The sequence below is a fragment of the Melanotaenia boesemani genome, chromosome 10, assembly GCF_017639745.1.
Source record: "Melanotaenia boesemani isolate fMelBoe1 chromosome 10, fMelBoe1.pri, whole genome shotgun sequence".
In the NCBI taxonomy this organism is placed as follows: Eukaryota; Metazoa; Chordata; class Actinopteri; order Atheriniformes; family Melanotaeniidae; genus Melanotaenia; species Melanotaenia boesemani.
Window position 1 is genome coordinate 23,167,345 of NC_055691.1, and position 20,511 is coordinate 23,187,855.

A 20,511-nucleotide genomic window follows, 5' to 3' on the forward strand; every position below is an offset into this window, starting at 1 on the left:
CATTTCCAACACAATGTTTTAATCTTCTTATGTTCATCCATATTTCTGCAAATAAATCATCATCTATGCAATCTAATATTTGATATCATTTTCATCATCTGCCCTAAGCTCCCAGTCACCCCCACCCCCAGTTCTCTGTCCTTGGTTTGCTGTATTGCCATTAACAGAACAATTTTCATCAATCCGTCAGCTGTTCACTCCGTCAGCCAAGAAACTGGCTTTAAATATGGTCATCAGGTGGCTCACACAGAGTCATAATCAATCTAACCAATCTAACACAGATAACATGTCTAACAACATTGTTTTTACTCTATCTGTCACATTTTTTTAACCCCCATTTTAATGTATTCCTTCATCTGCGGTCTTCACTATGTTAACAATCAAGCTCCAAGCATGGGAGTAGAGTACAAGAGATACAGGAGGACAAAGGGATGGCTGACACATTGGTAATGTGTCGGGTGTACAGACAGGCTTGCTTTAGAAAGAAGCTTTTTTGTTTAAGTTGTCCTGTCCAGCATGGTGGCAGGCAGAATGATGGTCTGGCTGCTGTGTTGTGCCGAACAAATTTGCTTTGCCAAGGGGAGCTTTATGGTTATAAGGCTCCTCTTGATAATTTATATATATATATATATATATATATATATATATATATATACATATATATACACACACAAAAACCTAAACAAAAGTAGCTTTTAGTGTTTAAACCCTCTAGACAACTCAGTGACTGTGTCAGCATGCAGAGTATAAGGAATGAGGAGTGATCAGAGTGTGATTGTACAAATATAACCATGCCTCTAGGGAGGCAAGAGGCAGACTAGGACGACCCAGAGACCTGGGCTATCAGCAGCAACTCTGGAGCACAAACCTAAGCCACCCCATCATGAAGACAACCCCGGACCCGCTCAGAAAGTGGCAGGCAGAGCCCCCTGATGCCACATAGCACAGACCTTGGCGGGACAAAATCTACAACTGCTGTCCACGCCAGGCACTGGCCATCCAGGGCAGCCAGAGTGAAGGGCCCAGGGCCCCAAGAGCCCAAAGATGCCCCTCCCCCACTCAGCATCATGACAGCAGATCGATGGTCTGACTGCCATATTGTGCTGAATAAATTTACTCTGCCAATAGAAGCATTTTGGATATATAAAACAAAGAGTAAAGAACAAACCACAGCAACCGCAATCAAAGCTCAACAGAGAAACTAAACAGCTGCTACAATTGTAAAGAAACAGTAACCATCCCAAAAGTTTGTAAATATGTAAAACAAGTTAGCTTTTGCACTTTTATACCGCTCAATGTTAAAACTAACATTACCTGGCCTGGGAACTGTCTAGTGGAGCAGTGATCAAGTGTCTCCTGCTGTCTCTGTTGAAAACCAGAGCCTTGCCACTGGCAAGCACACCGCAGCCAAAGCTGACTTCAGCCCCACGAAGTGAGGAAAAGCTGTGGTAGGAGGAGAGCCGTGGGCTGGAGAAACCCTCAGACAGGAAAGCTGGGAAGGTCTGGGAGGCAAGCTCACAAGCTGGACCACTGAAACCTGGGTCACATCTGGGTGGTAGAAAGACAGGGCAGAAGAGAGGACAAAAAGACAGAGTGAAAGATATAAATGAGAAAAAATAAGACAGAGATAATGAAAATTCATTAATAAATCATGGAGATATTACAATTTTGATTAACTCTGAATGATGTAAGCCATTAAGTGGAGGAGCAGACTCATTTTGGATTTATTTGGTGTAATAAAAAGTGGATCATTACTTGCAGCCTGTGCGGGAACAATGTCCTCTCCCAGAGCAGAAACGAAGACAAGCTGGCCCAATATACACTGACGAGAAATAAAGATGGAGGTAAGAAGCGATTTGTGTATTAAGAGTATACATGTGAACTAAGTTACAATAACATATTAGTGACTCTGAGAGTATTATGCGTTGACTTGTGAGAATAAGCAATAGGGATTTTGTTGACGACAGAAATTACTGTTTAACACGACACCTAAGGGCAGTTAAATAAGGCATGTCCCATTCAGTTATGTTTACTCATATTATAAATATCCTTGAATCGATTTTACTGGCATTGCTTCGGCTTATTGTGTAATTTATTTGACTTCTGCCAGAAGGCATTTCACTTTCTTTTTGAAACATATAATTAAAGAAATCTGTAGTGTTCCTATAATAAAATTAATCTAAAAAAACCATTACCATTGTCTATGGCCCACATGTTGCCTGTTCCTGTACCAGACTGCTTCCAACGAAACCGGGTAGTCTCTGTCAGAGCGGTGTTGGGCAGAGGAATAGAGATTCTGGTCCAGCTGAAGATACAAAAAACAGTATGTTAGTAGAAACAAGAAGCAAAGCTATGCAAACACAGTGGTGAGCGTGGATATGCACCCGCTGTAGTTGTCAGAGGAGTAGATGGTGCTGTGAGGTAGATGAGGTCCAGCACAGAGTTCTGGCAGACACTCGGTGTGGAGGAGAGACCAGGACCGACCAAGGTTGGTAGAAAACTCCAGACTCACACTAATGGGGAAAAAAAAGTCTGATTAAATGATCAATTGATCAGATTAATTTTAAACACTGCTGTGAACTCAATCCCCTAAGCTTGTATGTATGAAATTTGACTCCACAGTTTAATACATCTGCAGCCATAAATACTCAGAAATAATCTAGCATAATCATAGTCGAGTTCAGCTTTCTCTAGGTTCGGCTCTATAGAGGTGTTGAAGCATTGTCTTTAGGCTTGATGTGTGCAGCATTTTACATGTGTTACATGTGTTGACTTGTATGTAAAGAGCTTCCTTTGTGGCTTCCCAATTTAATTAATCTGACTGAAAAAGCAGTTTAAAAAACATCAGACCTGTTGGCAGGCTGGTAGGAGCCACAACCAAGGTTGATAGAGAACTGAGCAACATGTGTGTGGGTGCCAGGCAGCACAGGGAGCAGCTGCATGAAGTCCACAGCCCACACGTGATGGTTTGCACCACCGTGTGACCGCTGTTCCAGGCAGAACTGGGTGACTGGTGTTTGTAGTTCAGAAGATAATGCTACAGACACCACTGCAGGAGTCTGAGAGGGGAAAACAAAGCAAGATTCAGTCAATACATCAGTCAACAAACTCTTGTTTGTCAGAAAATACTATCAAACATCACTAAAAGATAGATTAATTTACTGATGGAGTGATGCATCTCACCCTGTAAGCAGAGTATGGAAGAGTGTCGAGCACCACACGCTCCCTCCTGCCCTCTGATCTTCCAAACAGAATCACATCATTCTCGTGTGACTCTCCTGGATCACAGTCACCACCACCTGCACAAAAACACACCAAACTATATTTCTACACATGCCAAAAAACTAGCAAAGGCATTAAAAAGAACAAGGCTATCACAGAGTGATGTATGAAATAAAAATACAGTCGCTTTGCACTAAATAAATGGCTAAGTATGATAGATACCCATGGTAAAGTGGAAGCGAAGGTTTCCATATGATGTAGTGTCAAGGTAAGGAGTACACACTCTTCGCCGACCTTCCCTCTCAAACACTAGTGCTGCTCCCGACTCAATTTCTCCACACCTGGTCCCATAGACCGCTCCCTCTATGTCCCAACTGGGTGAAGAAACAGAGACAATGTGGGCTAGATTTATATAAAATTACATTTTTAAGTAAGACTATCAAAATTCAATGTAGAATTTTAAGAAAATCAATGAATTTAAAAACCAAAGCATGGCCTAAACATTTAGAGAACTAACTTTTTTGTTATAGGCACATGGTTAATAACCTTTTAAAGGAAAATTACATGTCCAATATTTACTTATTTTTAACAGATAGTTTAAATAAGAAAAGTATGCCTGGAAATTACAGGATGAATACAAATAGAAATGTAAAAAAAAATGAGGAAACATTTGTATTTTTATTAATCCAAAATTAGACATTAGTGTTCTAATGGCACTTAAATGGATATTAAAACATTTTAGCATGAAAACCTGTGTTATTATAATTTGCCTCTTCATACAACACCTCCCTGTGGAGTCTTACTTAAGTGAGGAAACAGTTGTTATAATTCCTGCCTTGCTGGTAAACAAATATGCACTGCCAGGACTGAAGCATGAATCACCTGGAAGGAAATTTACACTGGACACACGCATGCAGACACATATTTCTGCACAGTCGACAGAGGATTCTCATTAGCCCTGACAGAAGTTAGCTCAGTGTGGCAGCCTCTCCTGAGTTCCTCTATCTCCCCTCCTGGTTTCTGTTTCTCTCCCCTTCTTTTCCTACCGTTATGCTCCATTTTTTGTGTCTCTGTCACAGCCAGTGTTGGGTTAAATGACACGGTGAAGTGTACCGTTACCACAAAAAGTCTCCCTGCCTACTCATATTTGTGTCAGTCCATGATGCCTGATGGGTGATAGCAAGCATGCAGTGTAGCATGTTGGCATGCAACAGGAAGGTGTGAGGGCATGGGGCAGCTGAAGAAACCTGCTTCTGTTTGAGTCCCATCTCATTAATGGAAAAGCATACTGACAGACCTGGTGCATGAAGCCTGTTAATTACTCTCTGGCAGTAACACTATCTATCATCTATCCCCTTTTGTGTGGACACCACCTGCAGTGCATCTCACAGTGCTTCTTTGCTTTCTGCTGTCCAGTGTAGGTTTGAGCATATGAGTGTGTGTATACGCTAACAGATGGGCAGCCATTTCTCTAACAGTTAGAGGTTTGGCGTTCACCTGTGTCAGCCCCACGCTTGACTTATGCAACACTGCATGTTTCATCACATCACATGTGACAAGTGACAGGTGTCACTTTTCTGATTATTTACAACCTAATAAAACCCTGCTTCTCTTAAAACTGTACTACTTCCCAACTAAAATCTTTGATATCCTTAAATCAAATTCACCATCAAAACAGAACACACATTTATTGAGTATAATATTTTACCATGGATAAAATACTTTTGATCTGAGTTTAGAAAGCTTTTAAAACATTTTACAGCCTGTAAGGTGAAGCTATGTTTTATGTTCTCAACTTATAACATCACAAAAGACTGTGGTTTGGCAGCCAAGTTCAGTCTTAATGCCTACCTGCAGAAGATAAGACACATTTTAATAATCTGTATAGAGAAGCATCCTAATAAAAATGACTACAGGGTCTGTTTGTGGTTTTGGTTTATCTGGTTTTATTTAGAAGAAGTCAGAGGTTAACTTTGACTTACTTCAAGGGTGGGCTCTCAAAGTCTTCCTCCCAGTAGCTCCTTCCCTCCTCTCGATGAAGATCGATGTCTCTTGTGGAGGCAAAGCTGTGGCCTGTTTCCTCACCACCGTGAAAATACAGGGCATTGCCCTCAGACTGACAGGCATGCTGACCAAACACAACACATAAGAACATTTCTCTGTTAACTGTACATTTTAAATTATTATTCTTATAATGTGCAAATGGTGATAATTTTAACTGTGGTTTCATTATCATCATTTAAGCTGTATGGTTATATTGTTGAAATAAATTTTTCTCCTTAAACTTGTTTCCAAAAAAAAAACTATGATGTGGTATGAAATAGAAATATGAATCTAGAGAGCAAATATTTGCTTTTCATTTTGTCCCTACAGCATGTCAAATGTTAAACCTGAAAACTTTGTTTAAAAAAAAAAAAAAAAAAACATATGCTGATTATGAATTCCATGCAACCAGCTTGTTTCAGAGAGGTTTGACCAGGAGGAGTTTACCACTATGTTGCATCACTTCTTCTTTTGACAAAAACTTTGTGCTTTTGGGAGCTGAAGCAAAATATTTTCCCATTGTTGGTTGGTATAGATACTCAACAGTTTAAGACTTCATTTGTCATGAACAGTGATGTTCAGAAGAGTCCCACTGACCGTGCAATGATTTCTAGTACAGTACCATTTTTCTTATTAATGCAATGCTGCCTGAGGGCCTGAACATCACATATTCGAACAGGTTGTCAGCCCTGTCTCTGGCGCATATATTTATCTGGATTCTCTGAATATTTTGTTCCTATATTTATGATATTATGTACCGTACATGATGAAATACCAGCATTATTTGCCATTTTCCTTGGCTGAAAAACATCATTGTTGAAAGGCGTTCTCTCAGACTCAGCTTTGCTAAGAAGCTGATTTTATACTTTCTTGTGTTACTGACTTGTTGCCCATTAAGAGTACTAGTTGTAGGATGCTCCACCAGATAATTTTTTAGTTTTTTGTTACTCCCACATTGTTGCATATTAATGCTGAGCTCAAACTTAAAATGAACATTTATTAAACATATATTTTTCTTTAAAAAAAAAAAAAAAAAGATTATTTTTTGTTTCAACACTTGGGCTTTTATCATTTTTTTTTAATTAAAATATAGAGTTTAAATAATTTATTAATGGATTACGGTTGCATTAATATTTACTGAAACATTTCCCCAGTTTTTGGGGGAAATTGGCTTGGAAAATAACTGGACACTGGATTTTCCAATATGAAGTAAACACATTTATAAAAACAATTAAAGCATTAATGTACAAAAATCAAACTAATTTATTCTGGTTTATTGGTGTACCTTTACAGTAGCTCCAGGGAAGAAGAGCCAGTTAGCAGTGTTTGGAGGATCTAAGTTGTCCTCCATCAGGGAGCCTCTGTGGGCAGCATTGACCAGCAGAACGTTGTCCAGCCCCCAGCAAGACTCATAGCCTTCAGAGCCATGAGGAGTCTCCTGAGACCAGCGGAGACGAACTGCATCAGCTTTGGAGGAATGTGGAAGGGGAAGCAGGTGGATGACAGTGCTGCTGTTGGTAGGAGCACTGAAGGAGAGAAAAATAAAATCAGGGTGAAAGTAAATAGGAGGTGCAGTTTTATAATTAGGTGTTAGGTATGCAAGTAAGATATACTGTATGTCAGTTATTTCTGATACAGCCACAAATGAAGAGACACTCGATGCATTTCACACAGTGAAAATGTATGAAACCAGATAAATGAACAAGCCATGTTTACACTAAAGCACTACATTTCTATATTGCTGATCTGTATTAGAGTTAGAAAATAATTATACTGATTTTGTTTGAAAGTGAACCAAACACAGACAGGCCAGAGAAAAGTATTAAAGAGCAGGTGGATTATTGAGACAAACAGAAAAGAAATGACTAATTAAGAGGGGGAGGTGTGAAGGAGAAAAAAGGGATGGCTGGTGTTTATGACAGATGGAAGGACTGTGGGATGGATGAGGCCAAAGGAAGCAGAAGAGAGAGAGAGACCTGATCTTCTCCAGTGTGATCCAGTCATCTGAGGTGTTAGCGTTACCACTTAGGCTGTATGACACAGTGATGCTGGGGTCTGAGTAACTGAACCGACAGGAGCCTGAGCCTAGGAAACAAGAACACAAAAAGGACAGATGTATTTCAAGTGCAAATCACTTAGTTTCCTGTTTTATCAGTTGAATTTTATCAGTGGTCAATGGTATCCTTTATACCCAGAGAGAAAGCCAGACTCAGCATGGTGACGCCTTACAACTGATTACTCACATGTTGTCTCCTCCAAGTAGGAAATTAATTGTAAAAGTGTGTTATGATGTTATTATAAGTAACAACACTTAAAGGATCAAGACTCTAAATGGACTCAGACACATCAAGAATCTGTGTAATAAAGCTGAACAGATGCAGCGGCAGTAGAAGTGACCGTGAACAGCCAACTACAGCTGGAAACTATCTGTATGTGTACACCCATACTCTGCATTTTGGTGAGTGTGGGATCAGACGTTTTTAAAATGTGCTGTTGTGTGGGTGCTGTGGGAGGAGATGGGGGTTAAAGGCTGCTAATGGAGGAAGAAAGTAACCCCCTACATTCACATTTGCACCTTCCCTTTTCCCACAACATGTGACAGGGTGTAGGGTCCATCCCCACTGAGTACAGCATGCATTAATTTAGTGCCACTTTAATACATCAATCTACTAAACTGTTCCATACATAAAATACTGCAACATAACACAAACTCATTTTAATGACCTTCAAACAAGAGTGCAGCCAGACAGAAGGGGTTGAGGGTGGGGGGTGGAGGGATTGCTCTACATTATGTACTCTTATTTCCTTTGTGCCTTGTTCCCATGAGAACTGGCAGATGCATGTAATGGACATGAAAAATACAACATCTCTAAAACCTGTGCCACGGCCTTCTCAGTGTCTCTCAAGCATATTGTAAATCATTCATTATTGTGACAGCAAGAGAGAGAGAGAGAGAGAGAGAGAGGGGATAGTGAGACAGAGAAAGAAGCATAAATATTGTGTATTGGTATACTGACATATAATGGAGCAAAATATGACTATTTTCTTAAGATGAAAGAGGGACCAACTGTACTGCCTATGACAGGGGGATACAGGGCTATTGACTAAAATTTAAGACTTACAAAAATCTCACACATAAAGTTGTTACACAGAAATTGTATTAATGTAGAGTCTGTTTGCAAAGCCTCTAGAGATTTAATACTCACCCAGGGCGAACTGCAGCACAGAGGCAGTGCTGGTGTTGAGAGGTACAGTGGTCTGGAGAGGATACACAAGACAGCAGGAGTTATTCTAAACAGTAATGCCAAGTGTTTCCCTTCTAACAAATTGCATTCAGTGAAAATCTAGTGTGTTAACATGTCAGTATGGTGTTTTTTATGTGCTGGAAGACATCATGAGAGAAATGAGCATACACGGCTGAACATTTACACCTAGAAACTGGTCTGCACCAGCGACAAAGACATGGCTTTAAAACAACCTTTGTTTCATAGGTAAAAAAACAAACAAACAAACCAATCCTTCAAAATTGCAGGTTACAGCTGGTGATCTAGAGCTAGGTCCACCTAAGATTGGCAACAAATCATTTCAATTGACCACATCAGCTGTTTATTGACATAGTAAATTTAAAGACTTGAGCGCACTTCAGCAGAACCAAGAGATGACCAGCTGCAGCCAGTTAGTGAAAAAGATCAAGGTGGAGCTATTTTTCTTGTTCAGAATGATGCACATCAAATGAGCTAAAGATTTTGTTGCATCTTACACCAGAGGTATTTTAGTGGAAAAACTAAATATTCAGACTAATGAACATACAGTAGATTAGTGTTTATAAGTTAAAACATGTCTGAAGTTGTAGTTAAAGACATTTCAGTATCACTGCTGCAAGGTAACAACATAAACAAAAGTGGTATCTGGAGCGTTTAAATAGTAGGTAGAGAATGTTGTTCCCTTACATCATGAAAATATCCAAGTAATAAAATATGTAAAATGCAAATAGCTCTGCTCTATGGCTTGAATGCATATTTTTGAATAAGTGTAAGTGCATCTGCTTCTGCTGGGTTGGACTTGACAGATGAACTGCCAGGAAGTGGAATCAAACATCTGGAACAGCGACAGACAAACCAACTGCTTATCGGGGAAGCTGTTGCTTTGTCTCACTGCATCATGAAAAACTAAACCCTTCTTTGCTGTGGACTGGCTTTAATCTCTTGGGCTGAAATAAAAAAAAAAACAAAAAACAAAAAACTAAATCAACTTTGAAGAAAAAAAAGAGGACAAGACAAATAGCCTACAGACGAAAAACTGTGTGACTTTACTGTACAATATTATGTCTGTCATAAGGTTAAAGTATGTCTGAAATTTAAATGCAACATTATGCCTGTTGCTAACAAATGCTTGCTTCCTGCAGAAGTTTATTCTGGCAAAAGATCAGAAAGGCATAATAGCCAAACAGATGCAGCAACATGGTGAATAAGCAGTTGGCAGATGATTAAAGTATAACGTATTTTAACATGTTTTCACATATAATAAAAGCATATATTTGTTTTATTTGCTTTGTTTTCCTACTTTGTTTAGCCTCACAAAGGCCTGCAAACAGACCAAATATTTCTCTAAGCTGGCTTTCATTCATTGGCATTTAACATAAAGAGAGATTTTGCCTTATCTACCGATAGCATACATAATAAAAACATAACAAATTGCAAAATATTGATCAAAATCCACTTCCATCTTGTAAAACAAGGCCATACACATTTCCATACTGTTAACTGGATAAAACATCTCCTACTGAGTTAAATAAGACTTTGCATAAAGTGCTACAGCACTGAAATACATGACTATGACATTCTACAGTTGTTACAGCTATGATGCTGTAATTCATTGTGGATGTGGTTGTGGCCGCTAAGTGGTTGGTTTAGATGTATGGCCAATGGGCCATATAAATGTACAGTGGTTGCAGTGTGGTCAAACATGGCAGTTACCAGCTCTCGCTCTCCAAAGGGCTCACAGAATGTTACTGCTCTGCCATGCATCAGCACACCACACTGCTCTCCAACATCACAGTTACTGAACTCAGACCTGTGGGGAGGAGAAGCAAGAAGAGAAACAAGGTAAAAAAAGAAGGGGTGAGCTGCAGTTGCAGTGACCGTGGATGCATCTCAAGACTACAAGACATTAATAACATCTTCACCTACCATATGCTGGGGTCTAATTCTCCTTGGAGGTTGGAGTCAAAGTCGTCACGGAGCACAGCATGTTTCCCATGGAGCTCCACTACACACATAAACCAAATGCTCAGAGTTAAATACAATCTGATACCTGGTCCTTTATGGGGTAATCACCTGTGTAACCGTAATAGTGAAAGAAAATGAATTTCAGAATGCAATATAAGGCAGACTCACCAAGATTAGGTCTCAAAGGGGACTCAGTTGGAGCTGAAACAAATAGAACCGAAAATTAATCTGTGTATCTACAGATCAAATTCAGGGTCATTTCTGGACCTGAGCTGCACAAAGTCACAGTTTATGGTCAAATGAAAAGCTGGAGGAGCTCATGTGCAAACCTACATGTTTACATGTGAATAGAAGTAAATGTCAAGACCACACATACAGTACATAATTCAGCAGTTTTGCTATATGAACAAATTTTTCCAGTGTCTGTTACTTAGTGAGAACTTAGAAAAGGGTTCAGTATCACATAGTAGAGTAAAACAAACTTTCTCAGTGTCCTGGTTGTCCAAGGCTGCGGTCTCCTGCCTACTGATGGTAATTTTTTAGTAATGAAAGAGCCCACTGCTATGATTAATGGTTCAATGGCAATTAACCACCATCCTCCCTAGAGGCGTCTGTGTGCTGTAATCTGTGGCCACTGCCTAACAAACACACGCAACCATCAATCTCTCCCAGGGGAAAGACAGCCCTGAGAAGAGGGAGGTGATTGGAGGGGAGGGTTGAGTGTTAGATCTTAATAAATCAACTGTGTGTAAAAAAGGTCTAAATTCATTAAAGCAGTTTGTAGAAACTAGTCTACATGCTCATTTTGGAAAAATACCAGAAGGTTGCATTTGGGTGTAAACAGCGGATACGTTGTAGTGATGTTTAAAGTCTAATAAATCCAACTGAGGACATTTGATAGCTTCGTTGGGTGGACAATATGTTTTGTTAGTGGATATACACAGAAAAAGTAAAGGTGTGAGCAATGAGAGAGAATTCATTAACTAAATTCAGATGAACAAAAAGGACAGAACCAGGTGGTAGTCAACCTCAGGAACTTCCAAAGCATAAATTTAGGATTAAGATGACGATAAGTTTATGGTTTGTGTTATCTGAACAATATAGCCATATTTTATGTGATATCTATGCAATACTTACTAATTCTAAATCTCTGCCAGGTCCAGCTTTAGTGAACAAATTATTATTTCTCTCCTGTTGCACCTAAAACACTGCACCTTGCAGAGCTGGGATGTTTTAAGACAGCCTAACTTTAGAATGAAGGGAAGGATAATCTACCACAGTTTTCTACATCCAGGATGAGCCTGTTCACCTGATAACACAAGCAAAGATAACACAGGGCGGACTCATTTCAAAGTTTAGCTCTAAGTTACTTAAGACACCTTTTCAAACATTTGAGAAAGTCTAGCTAAGGCCCTTTATAAACAAAAGAACCTCAATCAAATGAGGAAGGATTAACTAAAAAAGGACTCTTCCTCTTATCATAATGGTTCTGCAAATGTCTTCACTTTAAGCTCAAGCCTCACTTTCATTAGCTGGCCTACCTTTTTTTTTTTTTAGCACTGGATCCAAATTCTTCTAAGAATGGATTTATGCACTGGTTTTAAATCCTCATGCTGACTGTAGAAGTTGGAGTTTTAGCAGCTTGTCTGGCACTGCTAGCTGGTTGAGTGGCCTGTGAGGCTGCTTCTGTTGCTGCTGCTCTACTGGCCCCTGAAGCTCAGCTCGATTGCTGGAGCTCTGGCTTGGTGATGAAGCCCATTAAAAGCAGATCAAAGGGCCTTGCCTCTCCGTCTCCCTTCCTTCCCCTCTAATCCTTCAGTGTTTGCTGATTCAAAATATGTGAGGAGGGGCCATCAATCTCAGCTTGTAACTAACGTTTATTGTTCATAAATAACATTGTCACTTAGCCGTGATGCTATGATGAAACCTACAGTTTATATAGATGTGTGTTTAGTTCAGTGATTGCTCATTTAACAAGTTCAACCTGAAAAAAGCATAAAAGTCAGTTCCTGATAATCCATCTTCACAAATTTATATACAGTTTAATTCTTGCTTGGCTGGTAATTTTCCTTCTACAGTCTTCTCTGTCTCTGTATTAAACAAGGCTTTCTAAATCACTTTCAGTCATTCTAGGGAGGCCATTTGGCTGGAGAAGGGTCCAGAAGATTTTTTTTGGGTGGATAATCCCTTCAAGCTTCCAAAAAAATCCTCATTTACAGTTTTCTTTCTCTATGCTTCATCACACCCTCCTGCTGTCTCTTGCATTCCTTCTATTGCACCCATTCTGTCTCTCTCTGTCTCACCCTCTGTGCATCAAGAGCAGACAGTGGTGCTCATTTTGCTTGGATTAATCCCCTCTCACTTTCTTAAAGACTTCAATTACTGCCTCCTCTATTAGGAGCTCATCTCTGCTAATGCCTGTATCTCCCTGGCCAGGGCTTAAACACACAAGCATGCTAGGACACACACACACAGAAATACACACATTCTCCAACAGCTTTGCCTTCTACAGCTGACCCAGTCTTCTATGCACATGCATGCATGTGCGCACAAATAAAAAAAATATGACGGACTTTTCAGTAAACTAAATGAAGACCCGAATCGGATGGGTGCTGATGAACAGGATTGGGTGCGACGAGTGCGGACAAATGAGCCTAAGCTTTGGCAGACTCAGACATCTTGGCACAAAGAGTTTAGGGCACAAGTCATCTTAAATCTTCTTCCCCTCTTCCTGCTCTAATCTCTTCTCTCTCCCCTTTTCTCTCCACCCTGTAAACCAAACTCCCACTCTTCCACTCCCTTGTTCTCTTCTTGTTTGCTCTTTTCCCCTTCGCCTGACTCACACCCTTCGCATTTGAAGTCGAGTTGCTCTTGTCTAACTGGTGGTTGCAATTACTGACTCACCAGGGCGCAGGATGTTGTTTTTTGTTCTACAGTGGCTTGAAAGAGATGGTTCTCTGAGGTAAGACTGTCAAGACTCAGCAAAAACATGGCCTTTGAGCTTTGACTGGAGTCATTACAATAATCCTGGGTGAATGAAAGCAAGCAAGGAAGGAATCACTGCTATTTTTTATTTTCATGCTCCTTTTTCTAGATGTGTTTTGAAGCAAAGGTAGAATCCATTGTAAAACTACATTTTTCTACGCAAACCTGCAAAGCAACCTGTGTTTCCCTAGTCTGAAGAAAGCCTTATTTAAAATTAAATAATTTATATTTGTGAAAACTTCATGCCAAAACATCTCCTGGCTTGATGGTGTTAGAAATGGGGCTAACAACAACAAATATTTTCCCACTTACGTCTTTAACCCTTGTTTATTAAAACAAAATTAATCCCAACTACAACTATAAAAACAAATGAAAAAATATGAAATTTCTTAACGGGAGAAGAGCAGAGGACCAGCAAGGGAGTTGAAAGATAGACAAGAAATGGTAGCTGGAGGAGAGAGTAAGGACTCAAGAGAGGAAGACAACCAAGGTCTCAAGATTTCTTGCTAGTGAGCAATGAGGGATGGCATTCAGCCAGGCAAGCAGGCTGGCTGGCAGACTGGGTGGGTGGTGAGGAGGTGGGAGAGGCTGGGCCACTTGTCCCTCCTGTGCTGCGCTGTGATCGGGTATCCCTCAGGGAGCAGTGGCCTCTTTGAGTTATATGTGCCTTTAATAATCCATCTGGGGTGCAGTGCACTTGGTCAGGCCCATAAAGATCTGATTTATTTTCTGCTGGAAATGAGAAGACTTGGGATGTTGGGCAGAAAGCGGGGAGTGCTGGCCCTGCTGTCAGAAGATGGAGCTGATGGACGGTCTACAGCACTTTTCACCATCAATGACTCCAGCCCAGAACACCCTTTCCTTACCTACCGCTGTTTCGAAATCCTCTATACTCCTCCCAGTTTTACTTTTGGTCTTTTCATGGTCATTTAGTATAAGAAGAAAAATGCTTATGTTCCACCATTCAACTTGTCTGTTTGAGGCTCTCTGTTATTTAAAACTGTAGCAGTAATTTGTATTTTGCCATGTCATGATATAAAGTACCTCTCGGAGCCTGTGCTGACTAGTGTCACAAACTATTCTGTTGCACCGTGCATTTTATTTAGTTGCAGGACTGTTTGTCAGACTCTCATTTTTTATAGCTTCTAAATCCACAAGTAAAGACAAAATGTGGAGGATTTATAGAGTAAGTTTTGGGGTGTAGATCAAAGCAAACTTAGAGGGATGGTGGAGAAAGGAATTGGAGGCAGATTGAAGGGATGGGGTGAAGAAGTGTGCTGGCACAGCAGAAAAGAGCTCTGAGCACGGAGGGAGCTGTGTGTCTGGGACCAGGCATCCCCTAACATTGCTAGACAGATTATTTTACACACATGTACGTACATACAGACACACACACACAAATCCAGCCCCTGCTCAAGCATTTGAAAGCTTTTGGAGGCTTTATGTTGCTGAGAAGCAAAGTGTTGCATGTCACACGTTCCACTGTGAGTTAAAGGCTTATAGCTCTCCTCTCTTTATCCTTAAATCTTGTATTTACATTGGAGTTTATTTGAATGTTGCTTTATCTTCTTATCATGATAAACCAAATCACACCTTCTTACTTTTGCTCCTTGACTATTTTGCCTTCAACTCTACTAATTGTTCTTCAAGTCTTCACCCTAACTGATCAGTCCTGATTACATGTCAGCTGCGTCCTTACCTCAGTCCTTCCACTCCCTGTTTAACCCTCCCTCCCTTTCCTCCATGGATCATAACCCAGCTTTAGATAGTGTTCAGTTCTTTAGTTCTTCAAAGCTTGAGTCTTAAGCATATGAACTTCAGTAGTGGCTTGAGCTGGCCTCCATATCTGTAAGCTCACTTTGAATGCTAATGCCCAGATTTGAAGTACCTAGTAAGGGCAGCCTGAACCCTCTTTGCTACTATGCAGCTGATTTTGGAAAGAAAAGAAAGAAGGAAGGAAGCGTTTACAGCTCCATGTCTCACCCCCGCACTATTAAGTCCAACTTTGTTGAGAAAACTCAGACAGCAATTATGATTTATGTAAACTATATATCAATCTATCAGATCATTTAACTGTTTTTTTCAAATGTAAATTTGTATTCTGAATGCAAAAGATTTTACATCAATACACATTATTGTCATCCATTTCCTTGTAGCACTTTTTCATTAGTTTTCAATAAAACATTGAACAAATATTTATTGGTATTCCTTTTCAGTCTATGGCCTCAGCCCCAAATATAAAATGTCAAAAGAGATGGGAGTTATAATCTTCAGTATTCCCCCATTATTGTTCATATCAGTATCTTCACAAGAAATTCAACACTGCTGAATTAATGGGGCAAAACCAAAACACATGGAAAGGATTTGCAATCAGATCACCATGAGATCTCCAGCACATTTTTTGTGTGGAAATTTGTTTTGAGCAGGTGTTGTAAAAAATATTATTTTTTACGATGTTAACAACTGCACTCACAATTGTCCCTCTTTTTCCTATTAGGGATGTAACAATGGGGCAAAATCACAGTTCAGTATGTACCTTGGTTTTAAGATCACAGTTTGGTTAGTTTTTGGTACAGTAAGGGAACAAATGCAAAACATAAAACTGTTTAACTGTAAACAGGAAGATGTTTAAAGACATTTAAAATTAAACAAAAAATCATGAATCCCGGTTGGGAAATTCAGCTCTGCAGTTAACCCATCTCTAGATGTGCATGAGAGCAGCGGGCTGCCATGTTTCAGTGACTGATCCTGACATAAACAATGAAAGTTATGCCCTCCATACAACCCTTAGAATTTTCATGGTTTCATTAATTTAATTTAATTTAATTTAATTTAATTTAATTTAATTTAATTTAATTTAATTTAATTTAATTTAATTTAATTTAATTTAAATTAATTTTCTTTGTTTGAAAATCTGCACAACTGTTTTGAAATTGACCATTTGTGCTTGTAAAGAGAAAGATGAACTCTGTGGTGGGTCAGATCAGCAGGGTAGAGTGAAATGATGCTTCTCTCTTTTAAGACATCAAATGTAACTTGATTTCGTATTTGTGACTCAGATGTGCTTCCATTTTAAGTAATTTGGCATCATGAAGGCTGACAGCTTATTTGCTGTCTCAATGCCTAAATAAAATTGCATCCACTTTTCTTCTGTTTATTTTTGTTAGACAATTAATCCAAAACAACCCAACATTCAAATCACTTGCAGTTTATGACCTTCAAGCTGCTCATCAGCACCATCTTTTCACCACACAATATTTGTCCTTCTGTCCTTCTGCACCAATGGGATAAAACTGTCATTAGTGACTACTATAATTTATAGCTCTGCCTTCCCCAGCTACCTGCTCAGTGCTTCCTTATTGTTGTCCTATCTCACTCTACACCCATCATAACTGTAGATTACATTACTTCACTGCTTCCTCTGTGCTCTCCCATTTACAATTTGTCTCCTCCAAGGCCTTGTAAGGTCTAAATCTTTGCTTTCCAGCTTGTCTGCTGTGAGCAGCTGTGTGTTTGTGTGATACTGTGGGGCCTTGGCACTTTACAACTAAATGACTGTTGTTGGCTGCAGATATTTCATGTGCAGGGGGAGTAGACTGGGGCAGTGTGTCAGGGGTGGTGAGAGGATGAGCTCTCAGGCAAGGAGACAAAGGAAAGAAGGCTTGTTGTCACTCTGCCTCTCTGTCGCTCTTCCAGAGCTAACTGGGCTCTGTGCCCCATCTTTTCCAAAAGGGAAGAAGACATGATTTTGAGCACTCTCTGCTTGGTATCTGCTACATCCCAAATACTCTGCAATGACTTATGAGTGTGCTTATTAAAGTCCTCAGAGGCTAATCACAGTGATAAATAAATAATTAACTAAATAAACTCTTTGGGATCAACAAAATAGTATTAATTTCTTTTTAATTCTACTTTACACCAAGGTTTACAATAATATGTTACATTTTCTTCAGCTCCAACTCTGCTATTATGATCCCAAAACAAACACAACAGCATTTAAACTACTTTTCTACTTTAAGCATTAAAGTCTAATTTTAATCTAAAGGGAGGAGTTCTGGAGTGAGAAAGAGAGAGGCTTCTCTCCTGTAAACAAGCAGTTATACAGACTCAGCATGCAGAGTGGGACTGCACTGTCTGTCAATAGCTACTTAAGGCTGTCACAGAAAGTAGATGTAAGAAGTGTCGGCAAAAAAGTGTAATCTCTGGCAGAGAGAGAGAGAGGGGGGAAAGAGCTGAGTTTAGCATAAGCTGAAATTAAGCTGGCAACATAGGACATAGAATATCTCTAACTCTGGCTGCATCATTAGGCAGAAAGAAACCCAGGAGGTGCTGCAATGGCACAGTCATGAAGAAGCATGTCAGCTTCTTTTTGACATCCATATTCCCAAAGTAAATACATACATATGGCAGAGAGAAAGAGGAGGTTGTGGGGGTAGTGTAGCATGTATGTCTGTGTTTGCATTAACATGCAGGTATGAATATATCTACCTGGGAGTGCATTATAAGCATCCATTATGCATATGTCATGTCTGAGGAAGACGAGTATCACTGTTGTTCCTGTTACCTACCTCCTTGCTCACAGAGCTGCTGGGCCAGAGCATCCTTGAAAATAATCTGTCCTCGATGTGTTGCTGTGGCTCTGGAAGAAAGAATGAGAGCAGAAAAAGTGGAGAGTAAGCTCATTAAAACAAACACCACCAAGGGGAACATTAACCTGTTGTCCTTATTATATAGTTTGAAGATCAATCTGGCATCATTTCCCACAAAACCAAAATGTGTTCAAGTGTTTCACAGATAAGATGGGGTTTTCGGAAAAAGCATAACACTGATGCACTGTTGATCTTAATGCCAGAAATGTCAAAAAGTCTAGAGACAGTTGTGAACAAGGCTAACTCTGCTCAGATGATTGTAATAATAATACAACAATGATAGTATAACATATAATGCAAGTTATCAAATATCCTCCATCACCCTTCTGTGCGCTACCACCTTGCATTCTTCAACGTCGGTATAAATCTAATTGTATGTTGCATGCTATATGTACAGAATGGGATATGGATTTCTTTCCTCTGGCCATGAAATGCATTATTCATCTGAAAGTGGAGAGATCTTTTAAAAGAGGGAGAAGTGGTTTGGAGCACTGCAGGATCTTTTACAGGGATACTGAGACTGTACTGCGGCTATGTAGAAAGAGATCGTTTGTGAAAGCAGAATGACAGTGATACAGACATGCAGTGAAGAAAATGTTTTCTATGCTACTGCTCTTTCCATCAGTACAAATAACAGTAAACATGAATAATAAGTGTAATGGAAAAAGAAAGGATAAAGCTGATATAATGTAAAGTGAAAAAACAAGAGTGACTAAAGAAGACGTTTTCAGTCGTTTTCAGAGTGGCCATGAAGTGCATTGTTGGAAAAATGTAAGTTAAGAACTTTTTGTAGCTTGTTTCCCTTAGTGGCAGCAGCAAAACGGTCTGCTTAGAGGTCCAAGTAAGGAAACTTTTTTTGTGACAATAACACTTTAGTTTGCCAGTAAAAATAACCGACTGAGGGAAAACAACTGCAGAGGAGCCGAGGTCAAAAACATAAAGAGGAAAAATACAACAGCTGTGATGTGTTTTCTCACTGACTGCCTGCACCCTCACTGTTTACTCATCAAGGGGAGTAGAGTAGCTGTCTCATCTGGCACACAAACTTTTTTCAAATGTTGCAATTAAAGTTTGACATTAATTATTAACATCATCTCTGGCTTGTAAATCTGAACAACCTCTTACTAAATAGATACAGACCCACAGCTAAGTGTACCACCCACATGTAGCGAGTGGAGCTCTTTTAAGGAGCACTAAAGGAAATAAGAGGTCTCATTTTTAGTCTCATTCCAGCACACACACACACACGTTCTTCACACTGGTGTCTCTGTTTTTAAAGCATTTCCAGGATCCATAAACATTACACAAGATTTTAGTTATCAAAACGATCAGTGATGTGATCACAAGGAGATGGTTCTATACACACGAGAATACATCTAGAAAGTACCGTGGATGCACAAAGATCTAATCAACAGACCGTATTTGGTTGGTGTTGGAGACATACTGTATAGCCACATTGCTTCATCATTTAGAAGGTTGGAGTTATTTTGTTATGACTGGCAGCTATGCATCTGAGCGAGAAGCTATGACTTGTGTAATCCCACAGGGGTCAGTTCTTGGGCCACTTCTGTTCAGATTGTAAATGCTCCCTTTGGGTCAAATATAACAGAAGTTTAACAATAATAATCTCAGTTAAGTAAACATTATGTTTACATATACATATAACATAAAAATGGCTCATAATGGCATGTTAACAGACTCAGATCTGACTTTAAACAGCCACATCAAAGCTTTCACTAAGGCAGCTTTTTACCAGCTCCAAAACATCAGCAGAATTAAAAGCTTTGTCTCCCCAGAACGACCAGGAAAAACTCATCAATACATCCACCTCCTGTAGACCTGGTTACTGTAATGGTCTTTTCATGGGACTTCCCAAAAAGAGCATTACATATCGGCAACTCATCCAGAACGCTGCTGCTAGAGTTTTAACTAGAACTAAGAGATCTGAATATATCACACCATTTTTAAAATCTTAATATTTGCTTCCAGTCAGTCACAGAATAGATTTTATTACCCAGCGGATAGTTTACAAATCCCAGAATGGTTTAGGCCCAGAATACATCTGTGTTATGTTCAGAGAATATAAACTTAGCAGAGCGCTTAGATCCAAAGACTTGGGTTAGCTAGTCCAGACCAGAGTCCAGACTAAACATGAAGAAGCAGCATTTAGTTGTTATGCTGCAAATAACTGGAACATTTTTACCAAATGTGAACACTTTTAAATTCAGGTTGAATAAAATTCTTCAAGTGTCTATGCTTGAAATCTGCACTGTATCTTTAAATTTATCTAAACTGTTGCTTGCTTTTAATAGTTTTGATTTAATTTGACTATTTTACATGATTTGAAGATAATTTTATCATGATTTTTGTACACCCTTTTAATA

The 20,511-nt window shown here is 39.5% G+C and overlaps 1 protein-coding gene across 4 annotated transcripts in view; it reads right to left on the bottom strand.

Annotated features, from left to right (window-relative positions):
• Positions 1-20,511, bottom strand: part of reln (reelin) — a 114,730-nt gene that overhangs the window by 27,648 nt on the left and 66,571 nt on the right. For all 4 annotated transcript variants that reach the window (XM_041996338.1, XM_041996335.1, XM_041996339.1 and 1 more), the window contains exons 4-18: positions 18,047-18,117; positions 10,662-10,694; positions 10,455-10,533; positions 10,242-10,338; positions 8,472-8,523; positions 7,242-7,350; positions 6,551-6,791; positions 5,205-5,350; positions 3,445-3,596; positions 3,184-3,299; positions 2,851-3,059; positions 2,385-2,513; positions 2,196-2,305; positions 1,756-1,822; positions 1,315-1,548 (exon numbers count right to left, since the gene is read on the bottom strand). In XM_041996338.1, the coding sequence (XP_041852272.1) occupies positions 1,315-1,548; positions 1,756-1,822; positions 2,196-2,305; positions 2,385-2,513; positions 2,851-3,059; positions 3,184-3,299; positions 3,445-3,596; positions 5,205-5,350; positions 6,551-6,791; positions 7,242-7,350; positions 8,472-8,523; positions 10,242-10,338; positions 10,455-10,533; positions 10,662-10,694; positions 18,047-18,117 (1,845 nt within the window). The remainder of the gene's footprint in view (positions 1-1,314; positions 1,549-1,755; positions 1,823-2,195; positions 2,306-2,384; positions 2,514-2,850; positions 3,060-3,183; positions 3,300-3,444; positions 3,597-5,204; positions 5,351-6,550; positions 6,792-7,241; positions 7,351-8,471; positions 8,524-10,241; positions 10,339-10,454; positions 10,534-10,661; positions 10,695-18,046; positions 18,118-20,511) is intronic.